The sequence below is a fragment of the Branchiostoma lanceolatum genome, chromosome 6 (genome assembly GCF_035083965.1).
Source record: "Branchiostoma lanceolatum isolate klBraLanc5 chromosome 6, klBraLanc5.hap2, whole genome shotgun sequence".
NCBI lineage: Eukaryota > Metazoa > Chordata > Leptocardii > Amphioxiformes > Branchiostomatidae > Branchiostoma > Branchiostoma lanceolatum.
The window spans coordinates 15,465,945-15,487,962 of record NC_089727.1 but is presented as its reverse complement, the minus strand read 5'-3'; the positions used below and the strand labels follow the sequence as shown (position 1 = coordinate 15,487,962).

The following is a 22,018-nucleotide window of genomic DNA, read 5'->3' as shown; positions in this document are numbered from 1 at the left end:
ATGTCAACATAGCAAGTTGAAAATGCTCGTTCTTGTCTTAGCTTTGGCATGGGTGTAGTAGATTCACATCAGATCACATTCATCAACTTTCGTCTATCAACGGCATAGTATAAGCGGGACATGTCATCAGAAAATTATACCCATCTTCAATACTATCTTGATATGAAGGACATCGTCACTGCGTTGCTAGTATATCATGATACCAACCTTTTTCCAAACAGTGTGAGCTGATCATTCATGATTTTGTTCTGCTCACTACAAAGGTTTTAATTACGAGACATGACACGGCCGTTTGCTGTCAGACAGAGATTCCAGCCCTTCCCGGAGTTCTCACGGCCTTCCTGTCCACCTGTAGGTGCACGGTCTTGGTACTTTTTCCGCGATAGTTCACCGCCGTGCAGACGTAGTCGCCCGAGTCCCCAACGGTGGCATGCTGGATGGACAGCGTGCCGCTGTTTTCTATGTCAATCACTTCCATTCTCGGGAACCCCCATCCCACCGCCAACATGTCACCTCTTGGTGTAGTCCAGAACAGCTCCGCCAGGGGGCAGCCCGTCACCCGGCAATTGAGCATGGCGCTCTGGCCTTCCTGGATGTGGTCATCACTGCCGCTGGTGTCTATGGACGGCGCCTGTTCATGTTCACAGTCACATGTCAGTTCGCTCAATAGTATGTCAGACAGATATTTGCCGTTCAATTTTGGCGGGCTGGCGCACAGGACATCCACGTAGGGATAGGAATGGGGTTTCCTACTCTGAACCCAAGCGGCTAGATCTTTCAGCTGACAGTCGCACTTGAATGGGCAACCGTCGATAGCGAGGCTCAGCAACTTAGGAAGCCCCTCCGCTATCTTACCAGGGAGGAAGTGCAGTAGATTTCCCTGGTCCAGCATGACTTCAGTCAGATTTGAAAACGACTCCGACGGAAACGCGCCGTTTTCTATAATCCGTATCCTGTTGCCTGCAAAATTGAGAAAGGTGGCGGACGTGACCCCTGGGAACGAGTCGGGCCCCAGATACACGATCCTGTTCTCGTACAAAGCTGGGAAGTAAAGTGACGAGGGTCCTGTGAAAGCTGGAACCACGTGATCAACGTTGGTGAAGTTGTTTCCTCCCATGTCCAGAAACGTCATTTTTTCAAACCCGTCGAATGACTTTGGTTGAAGCCTGCTAAGACGGTTGAAGGAAAGATCTAGACTGTACAACTGTTTCATCCCGGTAAACAAGCCCGGTGGGACTTCTGTTAGCTCGTTGTACGATAAATATAGGAAGCTCAAAGTTGGAGTGCAGGCGAAAACGTCAATAGGCAGAGTTGAAATATTGTTATGTTTCAGGGAGATCTTGTCTAAAGCGTCACAACCACAGAAGGCTTTCGGGTCTTTTAGAGTTCCCGCTCTTTGGATGCTTGTGATGTTGTTAAGATTCAATTCGGACAGTCTGAAAGGAAGAGAAGTTAGAAATAAGTACATGTTTGATAAAAGCGATCGTTTCATTGACAAAAACAACCCAACGGAAACACCATCTCACTCCTCTCCAAAGGAGAAGCCCATTCCAAAACGGCCCATCCTTCTATATCAACAAACATGATAACAACTTGTAAGTCACAGAGATCGCCATATTTGAGGTTCAACCGTGACTTCTCACACTTGTACTCACCTTCTCAAGGCAGAGAACTGCCCTGCGTGCAGGAGCTCGTCGATAGGATTGTTGTTCAGCGTTAGGGTTTGCATTTGTTTACCAGCGTCCGCCATCTTGGTTGGAAAGCTGTCAAGAAGGTTGTCACCAAGGTCAAGTTCTATAAGAGAACTGAGCCCAGATAGGGTCATGTCACGGATAAAGTTGTTGGCCAGAAGGAGATATTGAAGAGCGTCAAATTCAACAAAGGATCCACATTCAAGAAGGCTGATTTTGTTGTTCGAAATGTCGAGAGAACTGAGAGCGGGAAGCTGTGTGAATGTGTCATTGTGAATATTTGTAATATGGTTGTTCTGCAGAGTGATCGTTACTAACTTTGGATGGTTGTGGAACAGACCGTCAACTTTCGATACTTCGTTATTATCAAAGGCAACACTTTTTAAATCTTTGAGTCCAGAAAAGATGCCTTTGTCGATATTTCTGATACTGCTAAAACTGCAATCCAAATATTGTAACTTCAGAACTCCCGAAAGAGCAGATAGAGAGAGCGATTCAAGTTTGTTGTTGTGTAGCTCTAAGGTAGTTAGATTTTGGAGACCAACAAGACTTCCAGGCTCAAGGCGGGAGATGTTGTTCCACGACAGGTCGATGAACTGTAGGGTGGAGTGGTTTGTGAAGACCCCGGATGGAACCATGACGAGGTGGTTGTGGTTCCCGTCAAAACTGGTCAGCTGGTCCAGACCGCGGAGCATGCCGGGAGGGAACATGGCGACGGAGTTGTTGAAAATCAAGAGGTCCGTTACTGTCGGCAGGTTGTCAAAGGCCCCCACCTCCACCGAGGTCAGGTTTAGATTCCACCAGACCTGCAACCGTTTCAAGTCCGGTAGATCCACGAAATCGCCTTTGCGAAGCATTTTTATTGGGGTGAAACCTGCAGATACATTACAAACTAAATCAAGTAGCAGTAGACACTGAATTTATTGCCCTTGAACAAACATAAAAACAATTTCATACAAGGATTTTCAAAATGTCCTAGCATAAAACCACACCCTGTCAATAGAAATTTGATAGAGGGATGCGCATCATTTTGAAATGCAGCAATTTTTATACAACGGTTACTTCACAGGGAGAGAAAAGAAATGAAAGCAAAGTTGTCAGAACCTTTTAGAGGGGTCATGAAGGGGTCATGCTCACCTATGATTAGAACAGTCGTGTTCTTCGGTACGTCCCTGGGTACTGCGGTGATGTTTGGTCCCTGGCAGGTGACCCAGTACTCCTGCTGACCACCGGAGCGGCAGTCGCAGTACTTCGGGCACGCCGTGGTCCCGGACAGGACCGCCATCAGCAGACACACGACGAAAATACACCTCCCTACCATTGTGTCGAGTCCAAAGATCTGATAGAATATCACAAGCACAAATAAATCGTGAGGATATGTGTCCCCATTACGTATATATATATATAGTCTCAGCTGAAGACATTGGTTATACAGTACTTCCATGTGGTAATTCTTTGTTTGACGAGACATTCGGTGAGATTCTAACATTATACATTTAGAATGTTGTATACAGACATGTGGATATGTATCATGTTATACATATGGAACCAGAACAGTATAAAGGATTGGTGTTTGCCTCACAGTTAACACGTAAAAAGTCAATACTATGCCACAGACGTGAGCTAATCATGAATGATAAGCAAGCTTACTTCGTTGAAAACTTCTGAAACAGCTTATGCTACATTTAACTAAGCATAGGATTAAAATATGTGGCCCGCTCTCAAAGAAGGTAACATTTTCACCTGAGAGTGCCACCACTTCCGCAGCGGACTAAATGAACTTTGACCGCTGTTTGCAGAGTTGTGAGGAGGTGTGTGACGACCACATGACTAGCAGTCATGGGTCAGGTGGAGAATTCGCAACGCCTTAAATGAACGCATGCGTTTTATCTGTCATCTATTTTGTCTTTTTGACTTATCAAACCTTCAGCAATGTACCATAACATATAAAGTCGCAATTAAAAAGACCTGAAAGCAAAAACGCGGCACAGTTTGTCAAGCTCGGAGTCGTGTAACTTTCCTGAGTTAAAAGTATTTGTAAAGTGACCCATTTCGATGTAACGTAGACCTGTGTGTATTTGACACATTGTAGGTGACTCTTGTACCAGCGCATGTTGTCAACTCTTGACAGTCTCTGGACAAGCCACCTTGCGTAGCTGCAATCAGATACGGTTTTACACATTTCGAAACCGTCGAATCCAAGCGGACTAGAAGAATTCAAGTCCAAACATTCCAAAGTGCACCAAGTAGACTAAGCTATGTATCTGTGTGATAGAAAATAAAGTATGTGTAGGAATTAAAGCAATCGATAGTGTGGGTACTGAAACACTTTTCAACTGCAAATTCAACATACAAGAAAGGGCCTTCTTCATTAATGTGTTCAGTAGATTAAAAGCTTCAGAATAAATTCTACCGATACAGATGAATGTCGAAATCTGAAAATGTGTGGGTGCCCTCACAGCTGCGGTGTGTTTGTTACCTCCTTGACGTCAGACGTAAAGGCATCAGCCCTAGCGCCTGTTGGCACGAAGCTGTGTCTTCGTCGTCAGAACGGTCTAGTCCATGGGCCAAGCAGGTTTTTGGTACCAAACAGAGGGACAAAGGGTGACTTACTTTTTTTGAAAAGGTTGATTCCTCTACTTTATGATTATGCATGATAACAATGTCAAATGTCCAGCTTTTTAGGAATTATCACGTGATATGGTGACGTCATTAAAATGGACCTCGATTTTTGGGACTTAATTCAGAGGACTGGGACAAAATATCAAACATCAATAATCTTCGGTGAAAATCGGTTTGTAGGCAAAAGATACCACAGGAATCGCGAAATAGTATGTTTTTGGTTGATATCTTAACTCTATAAGAAGCTATGAGTCTTTGAAGTCCATTTTTGGGGTAATTTTGTGTAAAAAATGTATTGTTTACTTTCCAAAATCAGGCATTTATTTGGACCACCTATGGGGTCTTGTGTAATACATTATAATAATAGGCCATATCATTTTCTGCATTTTGGGCTTTGAACCAACAAGATCCGTCAAAAATATCAGGAGTTATAAGGATTTCAGGAATCACACCCAACGGCCATGGTATCGAATCGCCGCAAATATCGCAATGCATCATGGGTAATTTTAAGAGGGTCTATCTGTAATTATACCTTGTAGCAAAGGACAAAATGTCGATTTTTTAAAAAATTTGGGTGGTGGTAAGAAATTGTAGAAATATGGGTAAGTTTTGGGTTGACTGGTGGTCACCGGTTGCCATCGAAACGGTCATTTTTTTAAAGATGGCGAATTTCTATCCGCAAAGGCTCAGTCTCGTCCAGAATACACAATCTTTCTCCAAAACGCCACCTAATTCACATATATTCTAAATGCCTGTAACATTTACTTCACATCTTTATCTTAACAATAATTAGATAAATTTGCATAATCATATGTTTTGATTGATTTCTAACATTGACTTTTGGAATTCTTAGCGCTACAAGAAATGTTCATGAACATTCATGAATATTCATGGTCGGTCCATGAACGTTCATGAACCGACCATGAATATTCATGAATATACTCCCTTTCATATGAATGAAAGATTGAAAAATAACATGAAAATTCATGAACATTACTGAAAATTCATGAACATTCATGAACGTTCATGAAAATTCATGAACGTTCATGAAAATTCATGAAAATTCATGAAAATTCATGAATGTTCATGAATATACATGAACGTTCATGAATATTTATGAATTTTCATGAACGTTCATGAATTTTCATGAACGTTCATGAATTTTCATGAATTTTCATGAACGTTCATGAATTTTCATGAACGTTCATGAATTTTCATGAATTTTCATGAATTTTTATGAACGTTCATGAACGTTCATGAATTTTCATGAACGTTCATTAATTTTCATGAATTTTCATGAACGTTCATGAATTTTCATGAATTTTCATGAATTTTCTTGAACTTTCATGAATTTTCATGAATTTTCTTGAACTTTCATGAATTTTTATGAGCGTTCATGAATTTTCATGAATTTTCATGAATTTTCATGAATTTTCATGAATTTTCATGAACTTTCATGAATTTTCATGAACGTTCATGAATTTTCATGAATTTTCATGAAATTTCATGAATTTTCATGAACGTTCATGAATTTTCATGAATTTTCATGAACGTTCATGAATTTTCATGAACGTTCATGAATTTTCATAAATTTTTATGAATTTTCATGAATTGTCATGAATTTTCATGAACGTTCATGAATTTTCATGAATTTTCATGAATTTTCAGGAATTTTCATGAATTTTCATGAAATTTCATGAATTTTCATGAATTTTCATGAACGTTCATGAATTTTCATGAATTTTCATGAACGTTCATGAATTTTCATGAATTTTCATGAACGTTCATGAATTTTCATAAGTTTTCATGAACGTTTATGAATTTTCATGAATTTTCATGAACGTTCATGAATTTTCATAAATTTTTATGAACGTTCATGAATTTCCATGAACGTTTATGAATTTTCATGAATTTTCATGAATTTTCATGAACGTTCATGAAAATTCATGAAAATTCATGAACGTTCATGAAAATTTATGAACGTTCATGAAAATTTATGAAAATTCATGAGATTTCATGAACGTTCATAAAAATTCATGAAAATTCATGAACGTTCATGAAAATTCATGAAAATTCATGAAAATTCATAAACGTTCATGAAAATTCATGAACGTGCATAAAAATTCATGAACGTTCATGAAAATTCATGAAAATTCATGAAATTTCATGAAAATTCATGAACGTTCATGAAAATTCATGAAAATTGAAGAAAATTCATGAAAATTCATGAACGTTCATGAAAATTCATGAAAATTCAAGAAAATTCATGAAAATTCATGAAAAATCATGAACGTTCATGAAAATTCATGACAATTCATGAAAATTCATGAAAATTCATGAACGTTCATGAAAATTCATAAACGTTCATGAAAATTCATGAACGTTCATGAAAATTCATGAAAATTCATGAACGTTCATGAAAATTCATGAACGTTCATGAAAATTCATGAAAATTCATGAAATTCATGAATGAATTTTTATGAACGTTCATGAATTTTCATGAACGCTTATGAATTTTTCATGAACGTTCATGAAAATTCATGAAAATTCATGAAAATTCATAAGCGTTCATGAAAATTCAAGAACGTTCATAAAAATTCATGAAAATTCATGAACGTTCATGAAAATTCATGAAAATTCATGAAAATTCATGAAAATTCATGAAAATTCATAAACGTTCATGAAAATTCATAAACGTTCATGAAAATTCATGAACGTGCATGAAAATTCATGAAAATTCATGAACGTTCATGAATTTTCACACACACAGACACCAACACACACACACACACACACATAAGTTATGTGTGTCTTAGCACACACATAAGTTAGTTAACTTGAGTGCGCCACAACTACGCCTGTAACTTGTTTCTCTCACCTGAATAAGAAAAAAAGATAGCAGGTACATCCCATATTTAAACATGGGCGGGGTACATACGCTACAGGTCGGGGTACATACGCTACAGGTTGGGGTACATACGCTACAAGTCGAGGTACATACACTATAATTCGGGGTTAATATTTGGGTACGCCGGACCTTTCAAACTAGTTTGGCTCCTTTGGAAAGGACCATTCAAACGCTACAGGTCGGGGTACATACGCTACAAGTCGGGGTACATACGCTACAAGTCAGGGTACATACGCTACAAGTCGGGGTACATACGCTACAAGTCAGGGTACATACGCTACAAGTCGGGGTACATACGCTACAAGTCGGGGTACATACGCTACAGGTCGGGGTACATACGCTACAAGTCGGGGTACATACGCTACAAGTCGGGGTACATACGCTATAAGTCAAGGTACATACGCTACAAGTCAGGGTATATACGCTACATATTGGGGTAATGGTTTGGCTACGGACCTTTCAAACTACTTTGGCTCCTTTGGAAAGGACCATTCAATCGCTACATGCCGGGGTAGATACGCTACAAGTCGGGGTACATACGCTTCATGTCGGGATACATCCGCTGCAAGTCGGGGTACATACGCTACAAGTCGGGGGGTACATACGCTACAAGTCGGGGTACATACGCTACAAGTCGGGGTACATACGCTACAGGTCCGTAGCCATACCACAAGCCTTAGAGTAGCACTGCCTATTCCTTCACTCGTCTCAGTATAAAAACCACCTGTACCACCGTGTACCACTTATACCACAAGCCTTAGTGGAGCGCTTCTTTTTCCTTCGCTCGTCTCAGTATAAAAACCACCTGTACCACCGTATACCACTTGTGCCACGGGCCTCAAAAGAGCGTTGCCTTTTCCATCGCTCGTCGATAATCGGCACGCAGGTCTGCATGTCGCCGTTTGTCTGGGTGCATTCGCGCGCGATTTCGTGATGTCGACCCACACACGTCGGGCAACATTTACGTGCGGGCAAGGGACATTCGTAGCGCCGGTAATCGGCACGCAGGTCGGCATGTCGCCGTGTATCTTGGTGCATTCGCCGGCGATTTCGTGATGTCTTACATGGAAGCTCCGCCATTTAAATGGATTGCGCACCAACTATATTACCGTTGCATCCGTCATGTGATCAACCCATTTCGAATCATGGCGGCACTAGAGATAGACAGAAGTGTGGCAGCTCCCGACTTTTCGTCATACAATATCGTCAGTTTGTGCTGCATTGAGAAGTCATTATTCCTAACATGGGAAAGCCTTTAGATTGTTGTGTGAACCTGCGGTATTGTCACATATCTGACTACTTGCTTGCGGAATGTTGTTTGTCAAGCTCGGAGTCAAATGTAATAATTTTTCCGCTTCAACAGTACCTCTAAAGTTACACCTTAAGACGTAGTCCTGTATATTTTGGGTAAAAGTTAACTCTTTTATCAGCGCATATTTGCTATCAACTCCCGACAGCCTCTGGACAGGCCACCTCTCGAAAATGCAAACAGATATGATTTTACAAATTTCGTAAATATTGAATCCGAGAAGGCAAGAAGACATCTGGGAACAACCACTGACACGTTTATATACAGCGACATAGCTAATATAATCGCGATTACAAAACCGATTCGGATTTTGCTGGGTTGAAAAAAAATCATGCAATAGAGTCTACCGATTCTGACAAACCGTCCTTGTTTTCCAAGTGTGCATGGAGTGCTGCAGTAATCAACACTATAAAGCCCCTCTCTCACTGGACCCGGGGCACGCTGGCGGCGTACGTCGCTGTGCCTAGCACAATTATTCAAAACGCACAAGTAAGACCAGAAAGACAACGAAACCATTAAATTTCAACTATTTGTGTCAAACTTGGGTTGGTCAACAAGCCAGATCATTATTAGAAATACTTCTTGATGACATCAACGATGAATTCATCTGGCTTTTGTTTTCTAATTTGGAGATTGGGGGAATTTCTTATGGAGTCATAGCCCTTGTTTAAGCATGGACGCTTATGTTTGATGGTAAATGTGTCGTACGCGTTGTAACAGAGTTATCCATTCAACCAAGAAAAAAATAAGAATACGTCTGTGTCAAATAACTTTTAGTTTGTTACAATAGTCTTGTAAGCGGTGTTGATTGAATTATTTGAGAAGGTGCCTATGAAAGACTGGAGCATGTAATGTATCCTGGCAGCTCAGTGAACTTCATGCATCTTTGACGGGAGCGGTACAAGCTGAGAATGTCTTTGAACATGAACTTTCTCTTGTTACAAAGTAATTCACTATAGTGCTTTGATTATTGGATGACAACAACCAAGTTAGCGGTCAGAATGTTGATTTGATATACAGCAAAATTCCCATCATCTTTGTGTACAAAAAGCCAACACTCAGCTACGTTTTAGAAATCGACAAGAATAGCGTGAAACACAGTGGGAAAGCTAACAATCGGGCCTGTCCCATGCTTTATTAGAAACACGGAATGCCCCTAAACCAATGAACTTGTACTTTATCCAGGGAAAAAACCCACTACAATAAAAAAATACTGATGCAAATGGGAAAATCTACTTATTATGTCTAATCCAATATCCCCTTTTCTTATTTCACTTTGGAACCCGTCCTAGATACCGAGATTCTGTTTTCCTAGCAACTAATAAGGTTTGAGGCAACGTCTCTCATGGTAAAACAAAAAGTCTTTAAACCAAGAAGAAAACTTCAGACATAACAGACGGTGGAGAGACGTGCTGACATACGTATCGCCCCCCATTGCTTAACTAGAGTCTTCGAGTCACACAGGGTTCTTCTTAGAGTTTCTGCGGACACAATGTTTGCCATGCAGGGAGGAGGCTTCCTCTTCTTGGCGGTGGTCGTCGTGCTGGGTCCTCAGGCAGGTGAGTACGTTTTACCAGGCATCGTTTTTATTGCCGAAGTTTTTTTCAAGCATTTTGATCTCAAGCCCACAATCATCAAGCAGAAAAACGGTATCAACTCATGATCGACAAAAAATTGCCCGAGGGTTGGTACCCTGAATACCAGACCCCGAGTCTCTAAAATATTTATATTTTAAGCCCACACAGCGAGGTCGCCAACGCGTCGCGATTCCAGTGAGAGGGGGGCTTTAGAGATTGGGGGTCTGGCATCCAGGCTAGAGGGTTGGACGAATTCCGGCCAAAGACAAAGCTTGATAGCAATCTATTTAAAAGTGAACTCGAGTAAGAATGTTCTACGCCTTGGGATACTACTTGGGAATGAAAATTTCTCGACAGGCTTTTGTAAAAAAATGCGTGTATTGCAAAACAAAAAAGGATTCGAGATTTTTGTGTAGCTCGTTCAATCGGAATGAATGCATATACTTATATCTGTTTATATGTTGATGGAGATAAGGCTTCGTAGGCGGCGTGCGGCAGCAGCTGGTTATATTACACTGAACATGTCACACCTAACCTCTCGCACGTCTAGCCGTAAGTGTTCTTTAAAACTATCCAGCGTAAACGTCCCTACTGAACTTAGCCGGATGATGAATTCCACTCTACGATAGTTATGGGAAATACGGATTTTTGAACACGTCAATCCTATGTTGGTAACTTGAAGGCATTGCTATGTCAAGTTCTTTTTTGAGCTGGTATTAGATACTGATCCGTCGGCCTGTAGTGGTTTGAAAAGGCTGTTTTCTTCTGCATAATGAACAAGTCGTGTGTTCAGGATGGAGCAGAATAATGTTCTTAGGCAACTTATAATAGAAATACACCCATAATTGTCTGGAATCGCAATATCACCCATATATTATAAGGGTTTTCGAAAAATCGATTTGCCGCATATGCATTTTAAAAACATCTCATTTTTGATCATGTCATAGCGGCTTGACTTGTTGTTTTTTAGGTTCGAAATAGCTCTGTCTAGTTCGTCTGCTGTAATTATAGAGTCTAAAATATAGAGAAAGAGAGAGAGGTGGTGGGAAGTAATTTTGAGTATTCCATATACAGTAGTTGAAGGATTAGTTTCGGGGTCATTGATTGTGTCTGATAATTTATCAATTTTAGCAAAGTGTTTTAACCAATCTTCGCCTGAGATTTGATTATTTTCTTTTGGCTTCTCTGGTTTTAATTTCTATCAAATCCCAAAAGGCACTTGGATTCTTATCCCTGAGAGTGGAGAGTTGGTTCATAATCTGTTGATGATACTCGCGTTTCTTCCTTTTTAACAGTTTTCTATATTTTTTTCCGTCTGACGAAACTGCCTCTTACATCTGACTTTGATGGATTTTTATGAAGTAACGTTGGGTAACATAAATTCGTGGGGTACTTAAATTCGGGATTTTTCGAAAACGGGGTATTTAGGGATATGTGCTAGATGCAACATCAGTAATACCGCTAGAAATGCAAACTTGACAGACTAACGTATTCAGAACACTGTCTGAAAAGCTTCGATAAGCATGCATTAGAAGGCGACGAGGACAAAAACTCTCCGTCCCTTATTGGAACAGTCTGAGGGCTTCGTGGGAGACTCACACTACATCGTTGTCGGCTGGTTTATAAGACAAATGTCACATCCTCTTACTGCTAAACACAATCATTTACAAGACAACTTATTTTCTTAAAATTGCTGACCTGCAATTGGACTCTAAGTGTGATCAATCATCAAAACCCCTCTTTGTTGCTACAACCTACGGCACGTGTATTTTCCCGCCGCCATATCATTACCCAGAATCCTGTTGTCAAGCAGACGACAAAGGTTTGTGAGGAACACGTTTTTGTCTAAATGTTGCGTGTGATTGTGGACTGAGGAGCATATTTTCCTCAAAGTTTGCTCCTAACACAACAAGGCATGCATGGACATAGTAGTATTATCAATGCTACGACATCCGGCTAACTTGCCATGAATAATGTACACGTTGCCATGACGGTGAATGTCGACTTTGACGTTCTATAACTACCGACTCAACACACGGGTTGTTCCCGTAGGCCTGATGTGTGCGGTACGGCCGTTTTTTCGTGTATTTTTTTTACTTGGACACGTCTATATCCATAGCACTCTCCTCAAGCCAAGGATGGAACGAATAGCTGCTGTATAAAATGTGATTAGCGGTAAGATATTCAAGACGAATCTTCTCTCCCGAATTAATGTGCCCCCCTGTCCGACAGCACCGTAATTGTGCTTGCGGCGGACGGTAGTTTCAAGTTGAAATATTATGGTGTCAGCACGACTATAGACAAAATCTACCATATATATGATTAGTGCAAAGATAGTACATGATACTGACAGAATAATAGAAAAAAAGGATGGTTTATTGTTCTGCTAGATTGATTTCAGTCAACCATTATCGGAAAAATCCCGAATTTAGGTTACCCAACGTTAACGTTAAATAAGCTAAATCTTTTATTTCACGTTTCATTGTTATACAAGTTTTATCAACCACTTATTAGTTGGTCTGTTCTGTGGGCGTTTCCTAGTTATTTTCATGCACAGTGATTCCTTGACCGCCTCTGTAAGGATTGAGCTAAATTCATAAACACAGTTTTCAATCTCCTGAAAGTTGTTAGAAGTACAGCATCTTAAAGAGACAGCATGTAATCTGTTGGCAAGATTAGGCTGGCTGAGAGAATGAAGGAATGTCTGATTAGATTTTTCGTTCCAGTGAAACTGTTTAGGCAAAGGCTTTGTGTTTGAGATATTCTGTTTTTCTTGAGAATGGTGTTCTGGCAGTTTTGAGTGAATAAAAGTAGATATCATACAATGGTCAGAGAATACTGTTTAAAGTCTTTCATCAGTGAAATCTGAATTCAAAGTCACTCGATAAATTCGAACTCCACCGATGAAAGACAGTGACTGCTGTCTGAAAATCGCCTGACTCTACTAGCTTGAATAAAGACTTCATCAAGTTGTTTGATTTATCTTGTCTTCCCTGGGGTACGAAAGTCGGAGCTGAAAAGTAAACGTAGTACCGTGCACATTTTACCCTTGCCTAACTTTGCATTTTTTGTCTCTTTTTTCATATGTTGTTCTTCTCAACCTACGTATTCACCGTTGGCTGTTGGACTGGGCGTTCACGCGTGTGATCGACTACCAATCCTTCGTTACTTACAACTACAGAGGGACAGCCTACTGCAAACACTGAACAAGGTCATATGTTCATCTCTCATATCTTAGTACTGAGTGATATGCATAGCCGTTTGTTGTCGTTATTTTTTCTTAAGTGTATCATATCTATCCATCTCTCTCTCTCTCTGTCTCTCTCTCTTTGTCTCTCTCTCTCTCTCTCTGTCTCTCTCTCTCTCTCTCTCTCTCTATATATATATATATATATATATACATATATATATATATATAGATAGATAGATAGATATTTATATATATATATATACATTTATCTACCATTGTCGTACAGCATGCGGACGAGGACGAGTGGACGGGAGCTACATGGGCGTGCAGGGCTTATCTGGCAACATATCGAGCCCTAATTACCCCAACATGTACCCAGGAAATATTAACTGCGCGTGAGTAAACAACATTCGACCGTCATAGCTACTGTTCCATGGGATGCTGCCATTGCTGCTATCACAGCTTTCTAGCGACTCTGTACGTAAAGCCCCTGTCACACATTCAGGCCTCCCCCCGGGCTCCCCCCCCCCCCCCACCAGTTACCTAACCAAGGCGGCGGTAGGTGGGAAGCAACCAGCCTTGTTCTCGGCCACTCCTTGAGGCGACCACGCCACGACCATTTCACAACCGGTACACGACTTTCTCCCGACAACGCCCCTACCACTGCTGACTTACCCCAAAATAGTTATCAACCAGTTACCAGTCTATTTCAGATCATTCGTCCACTATCAACCACCCTCGAATGTTCTGAATATTTTGAAACATTCGGCTTGCGCAGTCGACCAACAGACAACTGCTACCGACCTGCTACCCTTGCTAACCCCACTCCCCTCGAACCCCACTCCCGAAACATAACATAACTTTATTGCACAACAATTGTACAAGGTACAAAGTATGGCATTCACTGGTAAATAGATAACATTCTATAATGCTAATCAGTCTATCTTATACAATATGGTGTAGTAGTATGGGATGACAATGGTATTTTACAATCATTGGGGGAGTTTCTAACGTCTAGACATTCTTTGATATATTTCCCAAGGTGTACCATGCATGGGTTGTCACATGTCATTATGTACTTAAATTTGCTATTCAAGTCCATTCAGATAAATTCTGGTAAATCCGACGATAGCATTGAGTATAGTGAATTACGTATATCAAAATATTTGCGACATACAATCAAAAAGTGATATTCGTCTTCAACTACCTCTGGACAAAATGGACAAACCCTCTGGTCGATAAGAAGTTATAGCTGGAACCGTTGGACTAACATTAACCGATGACGCATTGACTGCCTTTCCAACTGTTTCCGCCAGGTGGAGGATCATGGTCGATGAAGGGCAACGGATCGTTATAGTCTTCAAAGCGTTGGACATAGAGGACCACGGGCAGTGTAGCTACGACTACCTCCGGGTGAGACAAATAAAGGCTTAAGAAATAGGCAAGAACCAACAGTAGGAATTATTCGAGATGGTGGAGGAAAGAATCGTTTTCATGGAGATGATGACATAAAAAAACATTAACTGTGTCTTCAGTGTATTTGGATTTGTCAGTACCATGTACCAGAACTTGATATCACATTTCAGGCCCCTTAGTGTACCAGACGTACTGTGTTGTGTTTAACGCTTTTTAAATTAGTATGCCGAATGATAACACCATACTTAATAAACTAGATGAGTGACTGTAAATGGACCAAAATTAGATTTGTGTAACCAATGACGTACTTGGTGTAACCCTTGATTTCAGTATTGGAATATCCTGCAAGATAGAGTCAATTTCATTCCACATTACCGTGTGGGAGATTGTTGCCTTTTGTTCTAACGTTTTCAAAACCTTTAAAATAATCTGAGATAAGTAACTGTTTAGAACAATTTCTAACATTTATTTGATGTTGTAAATATTTTCTACCGTGTTCCAACAGGTTAGAAAAATTCTAACGTTGAACAAGTTGTTACAACATAGATTCATCATTTGTTTGTTTTAAACAAATGGTGAATCTATGTTGCAACAAAGTGTTAAAACATGTTCCAGCAATCTAATAATATTGTGTAACTGGGTCGATGGGCTTACTAGATTCGTGACGGAGCGGGAACCACCGCCGCTTCCTTGGCCAAGGTCTGCGGTCACACGCTCCCCCCCTCGGTGACAAGTTCAGGGAACAATGTTCTCATCATCTTCAGGTCAGTGTGGTGACATGTCGCGTGTACGTCCCTTTTAAACTCTTAAAGCCCTCATCTCACTGGACCGCGGTACGCTGGCGGCGTCGTTGTGTCCTAAACTGGATTTGTGTTACCCTTGACTTTATAATGGGAATATCATTCAAAACGTCCGAGTATGGCCCAAAAGACATCAAAACACGCAAAGCTTAGAAAGATTCGCCAAAATAGCTACTAAAAAATAGTAACTATTTTTGGCGTATCTTATTATCTGGATGTCTAACATTCATCAACTTAAAAAGATTCGTTTTTTGTTGATGAAATTCGTTGAGTGCTTTGTCAATTCTATCGGTCACTACGCCACCAGCATGCTGCGGATCCAGTGAGACTGGGGTTTAAGGTAGATCTACACCTGTTGAAAACAAAATGTATCCCAATGTTATAAGTATCTTAGTGTGCAGCGGTGAAAGATTTGTAAGGAAATGAGGTTTTTGACACGACTTTTTTGTTTGATGTGATATTCCTCTCAATAATGCACATTTATGCAGTATCAACCTTTACTGTACTACCACGTCTTTTGTACAGCAGATATTGAAGGGCCTAGAATTGTTGTACAAGTTGCCATACGTTTTATCAAAAATATTTATCCAGCAATTAAGTTTCTTGTCAGCAGTGATATGCTTCATGTTTGGGTGACCGTTAATTCTCGTCAATCCACAAACACATTCTCGAGAATTCATTCACTTTCTCGTGACATTTGTCAGGTCCGACTATTCCGTTGGTGGCGAGGGTTTTGACATAGAGTGGTCAGCGGAGGACCTACCTGGCTTGATCTCCAATACATCATGCGAACGAGAGGGCGGGCGTTACATGGGCGTGCAGGGCTTATCTGGCAACATATCGAGCCCTAACTACCCCAACATGTACCCAAAAAATTCAAACTGTGCGTGAGTAAACAACATTTGACAGTCATAGCTATGTTTCCAGGGGATGCTACCATTGCTGCTATCACAGCATTCTGACGACTCTGTACGTAAAGCCCCTGTCACACATTCAGGGCCTTCCCCCGGCCTTGCTTCCCACCAGGTACCCAACCAAGGTGGCGGTAGGTGGAAAGCAACCAGCCTTGTTCTTGGCCACTCTTATCTCTCGAAGAGACCACGTCACGACCAGTTCACAACCGGTACACGACTTTCTCCCGACAACGCCCCTACCACGGCTGACTTACTCGCAAATAGCTATCAACCAGTTACCAGTCTATTTCAGATCATTCGTCCACTATCAACCACCCTCGAATGTTCTAACTATTTTGAAACATTCGACTTGCGCAGTCGACCAACAGACAACTGCTACCGACCTCTCTCCCAACCGACCCCCAAACTACAGCACACTAGTCTTGGGAAGGTTGGGAGTGGTCAGCCATGGTCAGCTTTGTATGACAGGGGCTTTCACTTCGACATTTTCGCAAGATAAAGATTAAACCTATCCATTGATAGCTTTGTTCAGTTTCTAAATATTGAATTCAACGTAGACTTATCTCGAAAACACCCTTGCTAACCCCATTCCCCTCGAACCCCACTCCCGAAACATGTAGCTGGAACCGTTGGACTAACATTAACCCATGCTGTATTGACTGCCTTTCCAACTGTTTCCGCCAGGTGGAGGATCATGGTCGACGAAGGGAAACGGATCGTCATAGTCTTCAAAGCGTTGGACATAGAGGACCATGGGGCGTGTAGCTACGACTACCTCCGGGTGAGACAAATAAGGGCTTAAGAAATAGGCAAGAACCAACAGTAGGAATTATTCGAGATGGTGGAGGAAAGAATCGTTTTTATGGAGATGATGAAATAAACAACTGTAACTGTGTCTTCAATGTATTTGGATTTGTCAGGGTTGCCTCCAAGGCCATGTACCAGAACTTGATTTCATATTTCAGGCCCCTTGGTGTACCAGGCACCTTGGTACTCAGGCACCTTGGTGTATCAGGCCCCTTTGTGTACCTTGGTGTACCAGGTGTACTGTGGTGTGTTTAACGCTTTTTAAATCAGTATGCTGAACGAAAACACCATAAACTAGATGAGCGACTGTCAATGGACCAAAATTGGATTTGTGTAAGTCCTTGGTGTAACCCTTGATTTCAGTACTGGAGTTCTATTCCACATTACCGTGTGGGGGATTGTTTCTTTTTGTTCTAACGTTTTCAAAACCTTTAAAATAATCGGAGATGTTCCAACAGGTTAGAAAAATGTCTAACATTGAAAGCGTTGTTGCGGCCAAGATTCACCATTGGTTTTAATATGTTCCAACATTCTAATAACATTGTGTAACTGGGTCTGTGGGCTTACTAGATTCATGACGGAGCGAAAAGCACCGCCGCCTCCTTGGCCATGGTCTGCGGTCACAGGCTCCCCCCCTCGGTGACAAGTTCAGAGAACAATGTTTTCCTCATCTTCAGGTCAGTGTGGTGACATGTCGTATGTACGTCCCTTTTTACCTCCTTAAGGTAGATCTACACCTGTTACAAACAAAATGCATCCCAATGTTATAAGTATCTGAGTGTGCAGCGGTGAAAGGATTGTAAGGAAATGAGGTTTTTGACACAACTTTTTGTTTGATGTGATATTCCACTCAAGAATGTACATTTATGCAGTATCAACCTTTACTGTACTATACATTTATGCAGTATCAACCTTTACTGTACTACCACGTCTTTTTTACAGCAGATATTAAAGGGCCTATAATTTTTGTACAAGTTGTTATACGTTTTATCACCAAAAATTGTCCAGCAATTAAGTTTCTTGTTAGCAATGGTTTGCTTCATGTTTGGGTGACCGTTGATGCTCGTCGTTCATTCTCGAGAATTATATCACTTTCTCGTGACATTTGTCAGGTCTGACGCGTCCGTTGTCGGCAAGGGATTTAACATAGAGTGGTCAGCGGAGTGCCTACCTAGCCTGATCTCCTGTGGCGACATCTGCATCCACCAGTCAAAGAAATGTAACCTGACCAAGGATTGCATCGACTGGGAAGACGAGAATGAAGAGTGTTTGTCGCGTGGCCTTAGAGCGAATGCATCGCTCAAGAACACCGGTATGTTACTCTAACGATTTTTATCAAACATCTCATGGTTCGTGCCACTATTTAAGACTGGAATATCACACGGGGGGGGGGGGGGCGGGGCGGTGCGTGGCATACGGGATACCGAGGCTATAGGGCTGACATCTCTCTTTAATTACCTTCGAAGGGTATAATTTTGAATGTTTGTTTCTGTGTTTCTGTATAAATATATATATATGAGTGTGTGTGTGTGTATGTGTGTGTGTGTGTGTGTGTGTGTGTGTGTGTGTGTGTGTGTGTGTGTGTGTGTGTGTGTGTGTGTGTGTGTGCTGGTAGACAGCATAACCCGGGATCGACTTTTTATGATATTTTTTATATGTTGGTATGTGATACGAAAAGGAAGAAATTATTTTCAACACTTTCACTCTTTGGAAGGGTAGAAGATCATTAACTAAAATGATTTATCAAATTGAAGACCTTACTTATAAGTATAATCAATGACAAACTATTAAAATACGACAAGTTAACATCATTTGGTGAAGGTATGAGGTCGTGAAACTCAATTTTATTTTTGAGATCTATGACAAATCTTATGCTTTGCTCCTAATTATAACGTATCAATGCTTCTGCATTTGTAGAATCGTGGGGAGACCTGCACTGTAACTCCACCTCCATGTCTGTGCCGTGCATATGGTATCATAAGGCATGGTCATTTGCTCTAACCACCTCATAGAATCATTTTGGGTGTAGCAAATGACCAGGCCTTATGACGCCATATACATCTCGGGCCGTCAGTATGAGATGTCTGTCTATACAAAAACAGACATTGTTATCTCCATGAAAAATGGACATATTGTTTTGGGTGGGTCTGTCTGTTTGTTTGTTTGTCTGTTTGTCTGTCTGTTTGTTTTTCCGCACTACTCTAGTCAGCATAACTCAAGAACCTCTTGATGGATTACGATTATATTTGGTATGTGGGCAGGTGTCGTAAAGCCGAAGTTCAAGGTCGATTTTGGGCCCCCTGGCATGTGACCTTGGTACTGCAGCAGAACTTCAATTTTTGTATCTTTTGACCTGGACGTGCTGTGGTCTTGATTTTTGGGTGGCAGATAGCTTCCGATGTAATAAAGAAGTGGTGTAGGTTTGGGCCCCCTAGCTTCCTTTGGAACTGCAGGGGCGTTTTTGTGAAAATCTTCTAAGGAGAATAACTGAACAAAGGAACAACGGATTTCCATGATATTTAGTATGCAGGTAGCTTAGATAGAGATATACATAATGTAGTGCAAATTATGCTAATTGGGACTTAATTTGTATAGCTAATGAGGAAAATCTATATTTGCAGTGTTTTACATTATCAGACTCAAATACATGTAACGTATGCAGTTTATGGAAAGTGGATCATCAACAGATACCAATTATACAAAGAAATTCCTAATTTGCATAATTAATGCAAAACACCATATCTCATCTAATTGGAAAATTATAGGACTGTCAATAGGATACTTAGTATGCAGGAAGCTTAGACAGAGATATACATAATGTAGTGCAAATTATGCTAATTATGACTTAATTTGCATAGCTAATAAGGAAAATCTATATTTGCAGTGTTTTTCATTATCAGACTCAACTACATGTAACATATGTAGTGGAGCATCAACAGATACCAAATATGCCAAGGAATTCCTAATTTGCATAATCAATGCAAAAAACACCATAATTCATCTAATTGGAAAATTATAGGACTGTCAATATTGCAACATGTGTAAGCTAGATAAAGGTGTTTTTGACCAAGCATATATTATGCAAATATGTAAGTCATTTGCATGAATAGAATTGTTCATGGAGATATGAGGTCGTGGAACTCTTGTCACAATACTGCAGGTGCTCTCAACATCTGGATTGAAGTTGTAGCTTCCGTTGTGGTGGGGCTAGCAGTGGTCGTCATGGCAACAGTTGGGTGTGTGTGGCTTTGCAAACGACAGAAACCAAGAAAGGACGCCGAAGGTCAGAACTACAGAATTTTTCGGTGCATTAACTCGAGTTTGATGTCTCAGTCACCGTTTGCTCCTGTATTCTGCAAACTGTCTTAAAAAAAGGCCTTGATCAGGTCATTTCCAGCTCTTGTCGCACCTGTCTGACCTTTTGGCTTCATCGTGGTCAGTGGTCTATTTTCTGTAAGAGGCTTAAGTGAAATTGTAATTTGTTTGTTTCCTAAAGTTTTCTTCCTTCATATTTTGGTCGCCAGGTCACAACAATTTCGTCGACGTCTTCGTGCTGAAACGTGGTGGCGAGGTTGGATCTACAAATAGCGTCCCGTAATAGGACTGTGACAAGTTCTACGAACACTGTTAGAAGGGAAATGAACTTTTGGACAGCTTACAGCAAGAATGTTTTAGCCAAGAAGTCTTTATTGTCTGTAGATACAGATACAGACAGATCTGTTTGGTTTGTGTGTGTGTGCCTCTGTTTGAATATGCGTGTTTATCATCGAACGTTATATAACAATCTTGCAAGGAAAATTTTCTACTCGGAAACGCCTGAGTGTTTAATTAATAACCTTCAATATAATGCGTATGAGAACCTCAAAAGGGCATTACATTCTGAATTCTGATAATCTGCATATAGATGAAAATTTGTTTAAAACCGTGTATAGGATAATGTTTCTTTGTTGTCTCGAAATGAAAAAGAGACAACTATTAAAGGGAAATATAGAATAGCCACCCACCCAGTAAAATTGTGTTCATTTACAGGTCTATACAGTTAGACAATCTCAGATTAAAGTAATAAGTTAGTCGACACCAAGTCGAAATTATGCATATTTCTGTGTGCATATGAATCTGGCCTTTTGAAGAAAATGTGCTTTTGGCAGTGCTGACTGACAATTCATTCAGATCAATTTATCTAACGTTATAGGATCTATAGAGAAGGAAAGATGGTGAGCTTTTAAAAATGTTTGTATCACATGTTCATTTGCATCAGTCTTTTTACCACGTGTTGTTAACTTGTATCACTTTGTATCACATGTTGTGAGCACAATAAAGAGAGAGAACCACCATTTTATTTATTTAACGACCTCTTGTTTGACAAATATGAATGAAATTTAGATGTGGTAGTTCTTCAGAACGTTACAACTCACAAGACATGTACACTATAACCTTATATCCAATGGTCTCGTCCGTGAAATATTGTCATTCTTAATTCTAAATCGCCCCATTATCAAAAACAAAGTCAAACTAGAGTTCCACGACCTCATACCTTCGCCAAATGATTTTTGACTGACGTATCATGAGTATCTCTCATTGATTATAAATCATACCAGTTGATCATCTTTTCTACCAAATGACAGAAGTTGTCCAAAGTCTTCTTGATTATGCTGGTCATTTACATACACACATACAAACGCTAACCAAAAGTAAAAAAAAACATAACATTCTCGGCGAAGGTAATGATCACAGACTTGCCTGTCTAAATCGCGCTCCTAGCGGCCGGCCCGACAATTACCGCC

General features: G+C 40.6%; 2 protein-coding genes across 3 annotated transcripts; one reads left to right on the top strand and one right to left on the bottom strand.

Annotated features, from left to right (window-relative positions):
• Nucleotides 1–41: 41 nt before the first annotated feature.
• LOC136436811 (leucine-rich repeat-containing protein 15-like) lies at nt 42–3,477 on the bottom strand. The gene is made up of 4 exons (XM_066431152.1): nt 3,435–3,477; nt 2,829–3,030; nt 1,656–2,565; nt 42–1,436 (listed from the first exon to the last, which is right to left on the bottom strand). Exons 2-4 carry the CDS (start codon nt 3,010–3,012, stop codon nt 299–301), a joined length of 2,232 nt encoding a protein of 743 aa, XP_066287249.1. The 5' UTR covers nt 3,013–3,030; nt 3,435–3,477; the 3' UTR covers nt 42–298.
• Nucleotides 3,478–9,917: 6,440 nt separating this feature from the next.
• Nucleotides 9,918–21,366, top strand: LOC136437494 (CUB domain-containing protein 2-like). Of its 2 annotated transcripts, none has more exons than XM_066432113.1 (8): nt 9,918–10,089; nt 13,289–13,318; nt 13,584–13,692; nt 14,614–14,710; nt 15,371–15,477; nt 18,347–18,546; nt 20,395–20,517; nt 20,759–21,366. In XM_066432113.1, the coding sequence occupies exons 1-8, from the start codon at nt 10,023–10,025 to the stop codon at nt 20,830–20,832; spliced, it is 807 nt and encodes a 268-aa protein (XP_066288210.1). In that variant the 5' UTR covers nt 9,918–10,022; the 3' UTR covers nt 20,833–21,366. The 2 variants fall into 2 exon arrangements, with proteins under 2 accessions (XP_066288210.1, XP_066288209.1); XM_066432112.1 differs by lacking the exons at nt 18,347–18,546; nt 20,395–20,517; nt 20,759–21,366 and adding exons at nt 16,218–16,400; nt 17,112–17,208; nt 17,805–18,024.
• The last annotated feature ends 652 nt before the right edge of the window (nt 21,367–22,018 follow it).

Coding starts and splice junctions, on each gene's coding strand:
- LOC136437494 (XM_066432112.1), top strand. CDS start 10,023: ATGTTTGCCATGCAGGGAGGAGGCTTCCTCTTCTTGGCGGTGGTCGTC. Junction 10,090..13,288: donor CGTGCTGGGTCCTCAGGCAG/GTGAGTACGTTT, acceptor TTACAACTACAG/AGGGACAGCCTACTGCAAAC. Junction 14,711..15,370: donor GTAGCTACGACTACCTCCGG/GTGAGACAAATA, acceptor TGGGCTTACTAG/ATTCGTGACGGAGCGGGAAC.
- LOC136436811 (XM_066431152.1), bottom strand. CDS start 3,012: ATGGTAGGGAGGTGTATTTTCGTCGTGTGTCTGCTGATGGCGGTCCTG. Junction 2,566..2,828: donor CACGACTGTTCTAATCATAG/GTGAGCATGACC, acceptor ATGTATCTGCAG/GTTTCACCCCAATAAAAATG. Junction 1,437..1,655: donor CAGTTCTCTGCCTTGAGAAG/GTGAGTACAAGT, acceptor TCTTCCTTTCAG/ACTGTCCGAATTGAATCTTA.